Genomic DNA, 14328 nt, shown 5'->3' with positions numbered 1-14328 from the left:
TTAATACTCTGCCTGGTTACCAACATATATAATGAAATGTGATTAAAAAAGAAAAGTTTCGGTAAAGGAGATAAAAATAAAATATCAAGGATGAATCTAGAATGCACTTATAGAAATGTATGGTGTTGCACTTAATAGATATAATTATTAAAAGTGAGATGTAAATTTATTCTAAGAAAGAAGGGGGAGGGCTGTCTTTAGTTTTGAAGATTCTCTTGTCCATAAGAAATATGTATCAGTTACTCTGGAGAAATTCTTTCTTTTTTCTAACAGAATTACTGAATTGATGGGATACGAGCCAGAAGAACTTTTGGGCCGTTCAATTTATGAGTATTATCATGCTTTGGACTCTGACCATTTGACCAAAACTCATCATGATAGTAAGTACAATGGAGGAGCCAAGAGGTATTCTCATTACTTAACTCTTCCAATCCCTACTGTTGTCCATACATCTAATTGTGGTTAAAATTAACCAGTCTTCCAAAGCCAAATATGTTAACAGACCTCTTGATTTTAGTTAAGTCTTTGTTTTGTATTTGTCAGGAAAAGTAGATTGTTTGATGATATATAAAACTTCCCTGGCATTTTAAATACAAAGACTTAAAAAGCCACATGTGGTAATATGATAGAATATTTAACAGCATCATTTCTAGAATACATACTTAAATACTGAGATCAGTGATTGGTACATAGGAGGCCATCAGGAAATATTTGAGTGTATCAGTGAATGTGAAGGTGATCAACATTACACACATTTGGTAACAAGTGCCCTCAGAAGTAAGATATAATTGTGAATTTCACTCAAGTGAATGTTACCTGAGATTCCAGAGTAAGATAAATTTTGGAATTTCTCACTTACTGTTTAATCTGTACCTAAACATAGATTGCCCAATGTGATTTCAAATACCTGAGTGTCACTGAATTAGTGTAATTACCCCTTAAATTTCAAAGTAAGCCCAAGTCTGCATTCAGGGAATGAATACTCAAAATAGCATTATTATGACTTACTCATTTTTTTTCTTCTAAATCAATAATTTAGATAGCCTGAATTCACAAAAGACTACTGTGTGGTATCAATTTATATTCAGATATGCTAAGTACAACTTAGCATACCTTCTTGGCTCTCTGGAAACTATAGCAGGAATTTTAGGAAATAATACTATCACTATCTTGAGTGTCTGTGGAGTCAATTGATCATTCTGTAGTCTGACATAAGTAATTAAAAGAATTTCGGTCACTACTCTCTCTCATTTCTGACTTTCATTTTATTTACAGTGAAGATTGGTAGGAAAGGAGTTTTACTTTGGAGGTTTATTTTCAGCTGTGATGGGGCTTAGCATCTCCCCTTTTCGAAAACAGTGATCCACATTCAAGATCTTTTTGTTTGATTGAAAATTCATTTATTTTCTCTGTATGATTCTTTTTCCTTTTCTTTCCTAGTGTTTACGAAAGGACAAGTAACCACAGGACAGTACAGGATGCTTGCCAAAAGAGGTGGCTATGTCTGGGTTGAAACTCAAGCAACTGTCATATATAACACCAAGAACTCTCAACCACAGTGCATTGTATGTGTGAATTATGTTGTGAGGTAAGCTTGGGAAATAACATTTTGGAGAGAGCAAGTAGCAGCTCTATTTTGGGTGCACTATTCCTTTATAGAAAGAGATAAGATTCTAAATTCTAACTGAATTTTATTTTACTTTCACTTTTCTACTGAATTATCATTTTTAGTTCTATGATCTAGGTTTCTATACCATCTAGTCTAGTGATTGTACTAAACATTATCAGTTGTAGTCTATCCACATACTTTGACTCCTGATTTTTCAAGACCTTAAAAAAGTTGCCCAGTGTGTAGATTAGTTTTCTGTAGCCATGGAGATTTAGGCATATACTATCTCAAGATAGCTGTTATTTTTGTAAGAAGAATATTGGTCTTGGAATACTTTTGTGTCAGAGCTCTGCCACTCATTAGCTCTGTGACCTTGGGGAAGTCTCCTCATTTCTCCTAATTTCATCCGTGTAGGTGAGATGATAATAATATCCCAAAAGGTTATAATGAAGATAAAATGAAAGTCTAGTGAGAGTACTATAAAAGGCTGTTATATAAACAGGACATGGCTTTTGTTATATTCATGAACTCTTAGTTTATTGGTTTGTGAGTATGTACACATCTTCCATTTGATCTATTTTAGTAGACTCTGCCTCATTTGGTCTATCTTCTACATTACTGAAACATTCTCACTTATCTAACAGACTAAGTTTTCTAGTGTAGACATTTCATCTTGTTTTCCTTTTTTTTTGTAGCACGGGGGTTTTAACTCAGGCCCTCAAGCTTGCTAGGCAGCCCTTTTTTGTTATTGGTTTTTTTTGAGATAAGGTCTCGTGAACTATTTGCCTGGGGCTGGCTTTGAACTGTGCCTCCCGATCTCTGCCTCCTGAGTGGCTAGTATTACAGACGTGAGCCACTAGCTCTATCTCTTTAGAATTTTTTTTTTTTTAAAGATACCTTTATCACCCCTAAGGTAAACCCTTGCCTACTTGCCTAACATCAGTTTTTGCTAGTTCTAGGGACTTACCTATACTATTCTTACCACTCTGACACCAATAGAATTGTCTTAATAATAGTACCAGATGTTTTTTTGTATGTGATTTTACCATTAAGAATGTTCTTTTCTCCCCCGCATAGTCTGCTTAACATACGCTCTTGAGCCCAAGTTTCAAGGCTCAAGATTGTAAGCCTTCTTAGAAGCAACCCTTTTCCACTTTAGAGTACCACTGTTTTTCATTTGCCTATCTGTTGCACAATGGATTATAAGTTTCTTAAAGGCAAGTGTTGGTAATTTTCATCTTTGTGTCCTCAGTTCATTTCACATACTGAACATTTAATATGTTAACTAAAGGAGTAACAAATTTACATTGAACCCAAACATGATGCTGGAGCTATTATTCGTCATCCCTCTTCTACCCTGTGTGATATCCCCATATCGTTTTCTTACTACTAAAGAAAATATGGCACCCCTTTCAGAATATGGTCATTCTTTCTATCTTTACATTTTAGGCCCATCCTTAGGCATGCCCTATATTAATGCCAAAGAGTTCTTTTGTGCCATTTCATTATGTGAATCAACACAAACATTCTGAAGATCTGTTTGTGTCCTTTATGTACTTCACTGCAAATCCTTTTACTACCACTTTTCCCAAAAGTTATCTGAAATTTTAAATTAAAATTGGTCAAATATTTCAATTATCCTTTACTATGAATTTTATTGGGACTTTATTTCATACTGGCTTTTTGGGTTCATTTGTTTGTGCAGTGCTGGGGCTTGAACTCAGGGCCTACCACTTGAGCCACTCCAACAGCCCTTTTTTTTGTGTGTGTGTGTTAGGTGTTTTCGAGATAGGGTCTCATGAACTGTTTGTCTGGCCTGCCATCAAACTGCAATCCTTCTGATCTCTGCCTCCTAAGTAGCTAAGATTATAGGCGTGAGCCACCAGTGCCCAGCTCATACTGGTATTTTAAAACCCTAAATGTGATAGAGTATGCATGAGAGATCATTCATCTCAAGGAATATTAAAATATTCCTTTTCATAAGGCAGAATTTAAGAGAAAAGTCATTTCATAGTCTTCCTTATCCTCCTCATGTCAAGTGTTCATTTAAGAATTAAAAAATCTCTTTTTTTGACAGTGGTATTATTCAGCACGACTTGATTTTCTCCCTTCAACAAACAGAATGTGTCCTCAAACCAGTTGAATCTTCAGATATGAAAATGACTCAGCTGTTCACCAAAGTTGAATCTGAGGATACAAGTAGCCTCTTTGACAAGCTCAAGAAGGAACCTGATGCTTTAACTCTGCTGGCCCCAGCTGCTGGAGACACAATCATATCTTTAGATTTTGGCAGCAGTGGTGGGTATTTAGTTATTTTATTAATCTCTTTAGCAAGTCCCATTTCAACTGAACCTTACTCTGACATTTTTTGGACATTGCTTATACATTTTTTCCAGTCATCTTGAAAGTTTTCACTTAAATATTTTTGTCCTGTAATTTCTTTGCATCCTGCTTTTTTCACATTATTGGGAATTGTGCTTCAAAGTATCCTTAAGGTAGTTCCTCATCCCATTCTAATCTTCTCAAAGTATGTTAAATTTTAATGTACAAAAGTTTGGGGCTGGTCTCTGAAGTATAATGGTTAGCACATTTGCCTCACATGCAAACGATTCCTGGCAACCAAGCAGAAACAAGTGTTTACTATTGGTGGCTGGTTAATTCAGCTGCTAATAAAAAGGGTGGAATTATAGTTCTTCTATGAATATAGGCTAACAGGAGTTGTTAAGAGTGAACTGAAAAGATAACCCAGACTTATGGTTATATCTGTAAACCAACTAAGGAAAACTTGGTAACTTCTTTATTGCTTGAGTGAAGTACATAAATCTTTTGTAAAAAGGAGATTTCTGTATATGTTAAAATTCTTAAGTTCTTTAGATTGACCAAGTTTTTCCTCTGTAGATACAGAAACTGAAGACCAACAACTTGAAGTTCCAATTTATAATGATGTAATGTTCCCCTCATCTAATGAAAAATTACCGAATATAAATTTGGCAATGTCTCCATTACCTGCTTCTGAAACTCCAAAGCCACTTCGAAGTAGTGCTGATCCTGCACTCAATCAAGAAGTTGCACTAAAATTAGAACCAAATTCAGAGTCATTGGAACTTTCTTTTACCATGCCCCAGATTCAGGATCAGCCAGCAAGTCCTTCTGATGGAAGCACTAGACAAAGTTCACCTGAGGTAGGTACCATGATATAAGAAAAGTACCCAGAATAAGTATTTTGCATCTAACTTGATATTAACAATCCTACAAACCAACAAAAATAGTCTTTAAAGGCTAGGTTGGACCAGTACTAGAGGTATTATATTACATTTCTATTTCTATTTCTTTCTTTTTTTTTTTTTTCAATTTATTCTACACTAGTAATACAAGATTTCATTATAATTCCAACATGTGTAGAGTGTACCTTGAACAAGTTCACCACTTGCATTCTAGTCCCATTCCCCTCTCTTCTCTTTCAGTGTTGGACGGGTTTTATTATGCTATCTTCATATATGCAGCGCACTTCCATCTTCTGCACTCCTTAGTACAGCTCTTATTTCCAAATATAGAATGATTCAATTTTAGAGCTTTCTGCTACTAAAACTATGCTTTGAACTTAGCTATGAAGATTATAACTTGACAAATGAGGCATAAATAAATCTTAGTAAGTGGTAAATAATTCTATATTAACTATTTAATGATTAAACTGGCAAGCTTAGATTAGATTAGATACCTACTATATTCCTGGAGAATGTATCCTTTGCTCTGATTGTTTAGTTTACCTAGCACAAAAATGTTTGGTTCTTTTACTAACAAAAGTAAATCTAATAAAAAATGTTAAAATGAGAGAAGAACATCCAGCTATGGGGTTTTAGGTTAGAATTCTTGCCCAGAACTCCTAGAATAGTAATATATCCATTAAGGTGTATGCAGGTAAAAAAATTTAAATTTCAGACTCCATTGCCTACGGTAGCATTCACATAGGAGTGTGCCTTCTCTGTACAGAGGTAGATTCCAGTGAGTATATCATCTAGTTAATTGTCTAATTAGGGCCACCATGGGGCTTGAATTGTTACATAAGTTTATTTATTTATTTTTTTTTTTTGTAGTCCTGGAGATTGAACCCAGGATCTCACACATGCTAGGCAGTGCCATCAACTGAATTGTGCCCCTAGTGCACTCCCTCCCTTTTTAAAAAATTTTACTTTGAGGCAGGGTCTTGTTAAGTTGTCCAGACTGGCCTCAAACTGGGAATCCTCCTGCCTCAGCCTCTTTCGTAGCTAGGATTATAGGCGTGCTTGACCACACCTGGATGTTTTAGTCTTTATAGTACGCAGATAAGTGCATTTTTAATATTAATTTTTAAAATTAATGTTATACAGTGAGAAATATGTATACTAGTAAAATTAATTACCAGTATAAACTCAAACATGTAACTTTTTAGTTAGATAAAACTCAATAAATGAGGTAGAATTTGCTGTATATTTTCTGAGATCTGGCTTGAAAACTTTAACAAGGAAAACAGAAGAAAGCTTATTCAGGGAAAAGTAAACACTTTTAACTCCTTTGACAGCCTAACAGTCCCAGTGAATATTGTTTTGATGTGGATAGTGATATGGTCAATGTATTCAAGCTGGAATTGGTAGAGAAACTTTTTGCTGAAGACACAGAAGCAAAGAATCCATTTTCAACTCAGGTATGAACCTGTTTATTTTTATGTATTGGTTTTTGTAAATTTTTAGCTTGAAATAACTGGGTTTAATTTGTTTTTCTTTTCAATAAGCAGCCATTGTAAAAACTGATGTATTTACTGTGTTTTAAAGGACACTGATTTAGACTTGGAGATGTTGGCTCCCTATATCCCAATGGATGATGATTTCCAGTTACGTTCCTTTGATCAGTTGTCACCATTAGAAAGCAGTTCTGCAAGCCCTCAAAGTATGAGCACAGTTACAGTATTCCAGCAGACTCAGCTGCAAGAACCCACCATTAACACTGCCACTCCCACCACTGATGAATTAAAAACAGTGACAAAAGATGGTATGGAAGACATTAAAATACTGATTGGATCTCCGTCTCCTATCCACGTACCTAAAGAAACCGCAACTGACACAACATCACAGTATGGTGATCCTCAGAGTCGGACAGCCTCACCAAACAGAGCAGGAAAAGGAGTCATAGAACAGACAGAAAAGTCTCATCCAAGAAGCCCTAACGTGGTATCTGTCACTTTGAGCCCAAGGTATTTATAAGTAACACTAAAGTTACAGTTTTTCTATTATGTTTCAGCAAATATGTGTGATGTTACATGATTTCTAAATATACATGGACCTTTCTGACATTATGCTTTTTTAAAGAACATAAAATATACTAAATCTGAATTTAAAACAAGCACAAAAAACTTTCTAAATTACCCTGTATATTTTTCTCTAAAACAATCCTATCAACTGTCTGAATGGAGGAGCTCTTCTAATGCCTTTAAAAATAAAATCTAGGGCTGGGGCATGGCTCAAGTGCTGGAGCACCTGCCCCGAGTTCAGACTTCAGTATTGCAAAAAGAATAAAAAGCAGAAAGAATGTAGCCAGTCAATTGTGTAACTGTGTAAGAATTGGCCCAGGCATACTTGGTGCAGTTGTTCACTTCAGACTAGTAACTGTCCTCACTACTTAGATGCTTCCATCTTTTAGAATTCTTTTTAAGCTTACATGAAGAAAAGCCCTTCAGTTTGAGGGTTCTTTCCAATCCCAAATTGGGCTTGATGATTTTATTCTTGCCCCTGGCGGGACTGGCCTTGGACCATGATCCTTACCTTTGGCCTCCTGTGTAGCTAGGAGGCACAGATAATGTACCCACCATGCCCAACTGGTTGCTTGAGATGGGGTCTACCTAACTTTTTGTCTAAGCTGGTCTTGAAGCAGAATCTTTCCAGTCTCCACCTCCCTAGTAACTGAGATTACAGGTATGTACCACATGGCCCAAGCCTGGCTCAAGCTTAATGATCTTTAACTCTCAGTGTTTGTTGAATATGGATATTTAATAGCCTTTAAAAAATGTATATAGTTTCTCACTTTAAATTGCTTTTGTTTTTCATTACCTATTTGTACATTAGCTATATTACAGGTCAAATAAGTTTTTTAGGCCTAAACCAAGAATCCTAGCATGACTTATGTTTTATGGAATGAAGCAATGTTTGAGCAAATATTTGCACATGACTCAAATTTATTTATTTATTTATTTGTTCATTTATTTTGGTGTGGCTGGGGTTTGAACTTAGGGCTTTGTGCTTGCAAAGCACTCTACTACTTGAACCACACCTCCAGTTCAAGACATGACCTGGTTTTATAATTTCTGTATGTAGTTTGTAATGGGATTTGACATATTTTAAATTTGAGACTATACCTAGAGGAAAGAATCTTAGCTAGTCAGTGTGGTGGAGAATGATGGCTCCTTTCCTGTGCCTAGATAGAGCCAATTGTCATCAGCAGGAAAGAAGTACTGCTCTAAGCCCAACATAGGTTCTCTTCTCTGTGTCTTCAGTACTACCTTGACCTGGAGTGCTGGAAGAAGCCTGCTTTTTCCCTGACCTAGGGAAAAATTAAGACTTCAGATGAATTCAGAAGCCAGGCACAGTGGTACACATCTGTGATCCCAGCAAGTGGGAGGCTGAGGCAGGAGGATCATGAGTTCTGAGGCCAACCTGAACTACATAGTGAGACCCTATCTAAAAAAAATAAAAACAAAGTAAAAGGTCTATAAATACTATACCAGCAACTGACTTCAGCCCTTAGCTCCACTGGGCAATGACAATATCTTCAGCATTTCAGTGATACTAATACTTAGGTCAGTACCTGGCTTGTAGGACTTGCTCAATAAATGATTGTTGGAGTGAGATGAATGAATATAATGATGTAAATGACAATGATCTGTAATTTCCAGTTTACTATTAGCTACAGAGAATGGGATATTCAGTTTTCCAAACAACTATTTCTCTTGGATTTTACTTGTCACAATTAAAGTCTAATATCACATCGGGTTAGCAATTCTGGAACATTACCAACACTTTTACAGATAAACACTTTTAAAGATAAACTTTCTATGTAGTCTCTTCCCCACCCACCCTTTTAGGTAGCTATTTGCAAAATTAAAATGCTATACTAAATCAAATTAACAGCTTTAGAACAGGATTAAGGACAAACCATTAGAAATACTACTACTAAGATGATATTTACATGATAGACTTGAGTTCTGTTTCATAAAGACAATGTATAAGAATTTTAAAACCTGCCTATCTATATACTACGTTTTATTTAAAACACACAACAAAAATGCAAATAGGAGAACAGTTACAGTTATATTATCAGCTACCCATTTTGCATTCCCAAGTATCTGGAACAGAGCAAGAAACTATTGTGATTATAACAAAATTGATGTACTGACTTTTAGAATACTTCCTTGCTATATTTTTAATTTTTTTGGCAGCATTGGGACTTGAACTCAGGGCCTTGCACTTTCTAGGCAGGCACTCTACCACTTGAGCCCCTTACCAGCTCTGTTTTATATTAGTTTTTTTCAAGATAGGGTCTTGCAAACTATTTGCCTCAGGCTGGCTTCAAACCACAATTTTCCTGATCTCTGCCTCCTAAGTAGCTAGCATTACAGGCCTGAGCCATGGGGCGTGGGTTCCTCATTATGTTACTTCTGGATACAGACAGCTCAGATTTGATAACCACATCAATACTGAGAGCAAACTGCATATTGTGCAAAGATTACCAGGAGGGGAGGTGGGCATCTGGAGACCACCCAGAGTGTACTTTCATTACCTGCAACTAACTAGCAATGGGACATCGAGCAAGTTACCTGGTAGGCCTCGGTTTCTTATTTATAAAATGAGTTTTACATGCTGGGCACCAGTGGCTCACGTCTGTAATCCCAGCTACTCAGTAGGCAGAGATCTAGAGGATTGCAGTTGAAGCTAGCCTGGGGCAAATAGTTCATGAGATTCTATATTGGAAATACCCAACACAAAACAGGGCTGGTAGAGTGGCTTAAGTGGTAGAGCACCTGCCTAGCAAGTGTGAGGACCTGAATTCCAACCCCAGGATCACTTAAAAAAAAAAAAAAAACCAGTATGATACACCCGTCTTGTTTTGAGAACTGGAATAAGTTTAAAATAAACTAATGAATATGAAATGTTATTAATTTATACAAATGTGAGCTTAATCTTGTATTTCTATAGTCCCAAAGAATGGCATCAAATGGTTATACTAGGTGGAATGAAAGGCTGCTGCTTAACTTTTGACTTAAACAATGTCAGTTTCTGGTTTGGGTCTTTTTATTTTGTTTTTGTTTGTTTGTTTGTTTGTTTTGAGGCAGGGTTTCACTATGTAGCCCAGGCTGTCCTTGAACTTGCAATCCTCTTGTGTCAGCCTGCTGAGTGCACCATTGCATCCGGCTAGTTCTGTTTTATAAAATAGGAATATGTATGGTTTAGAAAACTTTGTTTTAAAAAATTGAGCTTTACAGCTGGGAGCATAGTTCAGTGGTCAAGCACTTGCCTAGCATGTGTGAATCTCTGAATTCAGTCCCCAACATCTCAAAAACCAAAACAAGCTGGGCACTGGTGGCTCACACCTGTAAATCCTAGCTACTTGGGAGGCTGAGATTGAGAGGATCACAATTCGAACCAGCCCAGCCAAATAGTTCGCAAGACTCCCATCTCCAAAATAACCAGAGCAAAACGGACTGGACCTGCTTTGCAAGTGCAAAGCCCTGAGTTCAAACCCAGTTTCATCAAAAGGAAAAAATACCAAAAGAAACTGGAGCTTTTGCTTTAAGATAATAAACCTTGGGCTGGAGATATAGCTCAGTGGTAGAGTGCTTGACTGGTGTGCACAAGGTCCTGAGTTCAACTCCCAGCATCACCAAAAAAAGATAATAAACCTTAACAGTCAAGAAAGTTCTTATATATATAAAAAACACATTCCTTAGTGTTGGAAACTAAGGCATTATGTATTTTGTTTAAAAGAACTTGTTGGATTTTTTTTTTAAACATATTTTTATGTAGAATGGTTTTCTTTCCCAGAAATACTGCTCCTGAGGAAGAATTAAATCCAAAGATACTGGCTTTGCAGAATGCTCAGAGAAAGAGAAAAATGGAACACGATGGCTCACTTTTTCAAGCAGTAGGAATTGTAAGTAATGTTGTTTTTGTACTTTAGCTAATGTGCTAAATAGTATCTTCCAAATACTATTTATATTTCTAGAAGCTATACATTGACTTCTTTACTTTCTATGTACTATATTTTGAAAATACATTTAATTAATGCAGGTGTATCTTGAGTAAGAATTGAAAGTTCTCCCATGATTCCACCCTCTATATCACTACCAGTCTCATTTTCTTTCCTTTAAGTTATTTTCCCCTTATAACTGGAAACTTTGTGTTTTAGGGCCAGTTTAGGCTGGTTGTAATCCAAAGAGATATTTTCAGTCCAAATTAACTGGAAAGTATTTATAGACAAATTAGTAATAACAGGTAGCAAATGACTTTATCTTAATACTAAGAGGAAGAATTAAAAATAATTTAGGGCAGTATCTTAAGAAATCTGCCTGTAAGTTGCTAGTAAGTTTACACTGATTTCAAAGTTCTTGATTGTAAAAAAATAAAAGTTCACATATTAAACTTGAAATAACTTCACTCTTTTTAGGGAGCATTATTGCAGCAACCAGATGATCGTGCCGCTACTACATCGCTTTCTTGGAAACGCGTGAAAGGATGCAAATCTAGCGAACAGAATGGATTGGAGCAAAAGACAATTATTTTAATACCCTCTGGTTAGTTATTCTTTCTGCCCTTGACCATGACAAGGAAAGTTATTTAGGAGCTGTACCCCATGTGAGGGTGATTTCAGTTCCTTGGCAAAATTAAAAAGTAAAAAGTACAGTAGCATTTCATTTATTACTAATTTTCTTTTATATGTCTATGTGCTGTCAATATTGATAGAAACAGAAACCTGCAAATATTTGTGTCTGTCTAAATTATAAGTCCTTTAAAAAGTGCCTTCATTGCATCCTGTAAATACTTTTGACAGCACCAATAAACTTGATTGCACTTGTTTGTTTATATAACTATGGTTTTGCTCAGTAAACTAAAGACAATTCCAGAGACTATTTGTTTTATTTTCTCCCATACCTAGTACATAGTATGTCTTGAATCAATTTAATGACTACTTAGGTGTCTCTTTGTTTTTCAGATCTAGCATGTAGACTGCTGGGGCAATCAATGGATGAGGCTGGATTACCACAGCTGACCAGTTATGATTGTGAAGTTAATGCTCCCATACAAGGCAGCAGAAACCTACTGCAGGGAGAAGAGTTACTCAGAGCTTTGGATCAAGTTAACTAAGCTTTTTCATAATCTCATTCCTTTTGTGGGTTTTGGTTTTTGGGTTTTATTTTTTATTTTATTTTATTTTATTTTATTTTATTTTTTTGGACACTGGTGGCTCATTACCTAAAGCAGTCTATTTATATTTTCTATATCTAATTTTAGAAGCCTGGCTACAATACTGCACAAACTCGGGTAGTTCAGTTTTGATCCCCTTTCTATTAATTTACCTAATGCTCTTTTTTAATATGTTCTTTAATGCCAGATCACAGGCAGCACATTTTCACAATTCTTTGGTATTTAAACAGTTGCATCGCAGTAGTGTCATTTAAAAATGCACCTTTTTATTTATTTATTTTTGGCTAGGGAATTTGTCCCTATTGAATTATTTTTAATGAAATGCCAACATAATTTTTTAAGAAGGCAGTAACCTTTCATCATGACTGTAGGCAGTTGAAATTTTTACTCTGTTTTTTTTTTTTTTTTTTTTTTCACAATTTTACATAAACAATAATGCTTTGCCAGCAGTACGTGGTAGCCACAATTGCACAATATATTTTCTTAAAAATTACCAGGAGTTACTCATGCAATATATTCTGCATTTATAAAAGTAGTTTTTAAGAAGAAATTTTTTTTGGGCCTATGAAATTGTTAAACCTGGAACATGACATTGTTAATCTTACAATAATGATTCTTAAATGCTGTATGGTTTATTATTTAAATGGGTAAAGCCATTTACATGATATAGAAAGATATGCATATATCTAGAAGGTATGTGGCATTTATTTGGTAAAATTCTCAATTCAGAGAAATCATCTGATGTTTCTGTAGTTACTTTGCCAGCTCAAAAGAAAACAGTACCCTATGTAGTTGTGGAAGTTTATGCTAATATTGTGTAATTGATATTATACTTAAATGTTCTGCCCACCCTGTTGGTATAAAGATATTTTGAGCAGACTGTAAACAAAAAAAATCATGCATTGTTAGTAAATTTACCTAGTATGTTAATTTGCTCAAAATATGTTTGGTTTTATGCACTTTGTCGCTGTTAACATCCTTCTTTTTTTCATATAGATTTCAATAATTGAGTAATTTTAGAAGCATTATTTTAGGAATGTAGTTGTAGTAAACATCTTTTTTTTTTTTTTATGTACAAATTTTTCATTCCTTTGCTCTTTGTGGTTGGGGTCTAACACTAACTGTATTGTTTTGTTACATCAAATAAACATCTTCTGTGGACCAGGCCCACTTTGATCAACTTTTATGTTTAAATATTGCTTCAACATCTCTAGCTCATAAAGTTGTTTCCCAATCCTTTAAGTACTTTATGAAAATTACATTGTACATTTCTACATTTATTATCATTACCCTAATGTATGTCGTGTCCCTAAATGTCATGTTAAAGAACAAACCATAATATTGCATTGTAAAGCTATGTTTTTAGAAAAGAAACTTGTCATTTATAAATTTATGAGGCTATTAAAGTGTAAAACACAAAATTTAAATTTTTTAGTATGAGTGGAATGAATGAAGCAAATCATGAAGCATAACTATGTTACACTTAGAACAAATCTTGGTTTCTTTGTTTCCATGATCTTGTATTTAAAAACATTTTTTAAATAGCTTTTTTTTTTCTCTCCTGGGTTTTTCTTTTATAAAGTAGCTATATTTTACATTCTAATTTTTTTAATCAGACAGTATAGAAAGATTAAAAAAAACTTAAGAAACAGAAAAATCACTATAAATCCTTACACCTAGAGGTTACAACTTTTTGTGTATATGTGTAAGGTGCCAGGACCTTACACATGCTAAGCAAACACTCCAGTGAACTACACCTCCAGCCCTGAAAACTTAACTTTTACTGACAAATTGTTTGACCAGTGTCAGAACCTTAGTCCTGTAGCCTGAGGTGTATGCCTCTTAGATAGTTGTTTTTATCTTAGAGTACACATGTGATTACAAATACATGAAAATTTTGGAACAATAGTTCACAATGCTAATACTCTATCCAAAATTTGGAGCACAAAGTACTTCTTTTATTAGTTACAGATAGTACTAAAGGTGACATTTTAGAATTAAAGTAGTTGCTTAATATTCCCAGGTTGCAAAATAAGAACTATCCTTATTTAGCAGTTAACTTCAATCGGGAACTAGAAGTTTATGTAGCATTTTCAAATATTAATAAATGAGCAGATTATGTAATGGTCAAGAGTCTGGGAAAATGACTTAGGAGAGCAATCATTGAGAAAGGGAAGGCCATGTTAAAAAACAGTAGATGCAGGCCAGCCTGTTCTACATAGTGAGACCCTGTCTCAAAAACAAAAAACAAGTTGCACTGAAGAAAATAAC

General features: G+C 35.1%; 1 protein-coding gene across 2 annotated transcripts in view; it reads left to right on the top strand.

The window, feature by feature from the left end:
- Positions 1-13484, top strand: part of Hif1a (hypoxia inducible factor 1 subunit alpha) — a 47760-nt gene extending 34276 nt beyond the window's left edge. For both annotated transcript variants that reach the window (XM_020158487.2, XM_020158486.2), the window contains exons 7-15: positions 274-380; positions 1441-1588; positions 3687-3907; positions 4508-4791; positions 6168-6290; positions 6418-6836; positions 10678-10786; positions 11300-11426; positions 11846-13484. In XM_020158487.2, the coding sequence (XP_020014076.2) occupies positions 274-380; positions 1441-1588; positions 3687-3907; positions 4508-4791; positions 6168-6290; positions 6418-6836; positions 10678-10786; positions 11300-11426; positions 11846-11997 (1690 nt within the window). In that variant the 3' untranslated portion in view covers positions 11998-13484. The remainder of the gene's footprint in view (positions 1-273; positions 381-1440; positions 1589-3686; positions 3908-4507; positions 4792-6167; positions 6291-6417; positions 6837-10677; positions 10787-11299; positions 11427-11845) is intronic.
- Positions 13485-14328: the final 844 nt, after the last annotated feature.

Source organism: Castor canadensis, chromosome 3 (genome assembly GCF_047511655.1).
Source record: "Castor canadensis chromosome 3, mCasCan1.hap1v2, whole genome shotgun sequence".
NCBI classification, from domain to species: domain Eukaryota; kingdom Metazoa; phylum Chordata; class Mammalia; order Rodentia; family Castoridae; genus Castor; species Castor canadensis.
This window is presented reverse-complemented; position numbering and strand designations above follow the sequence as displayed.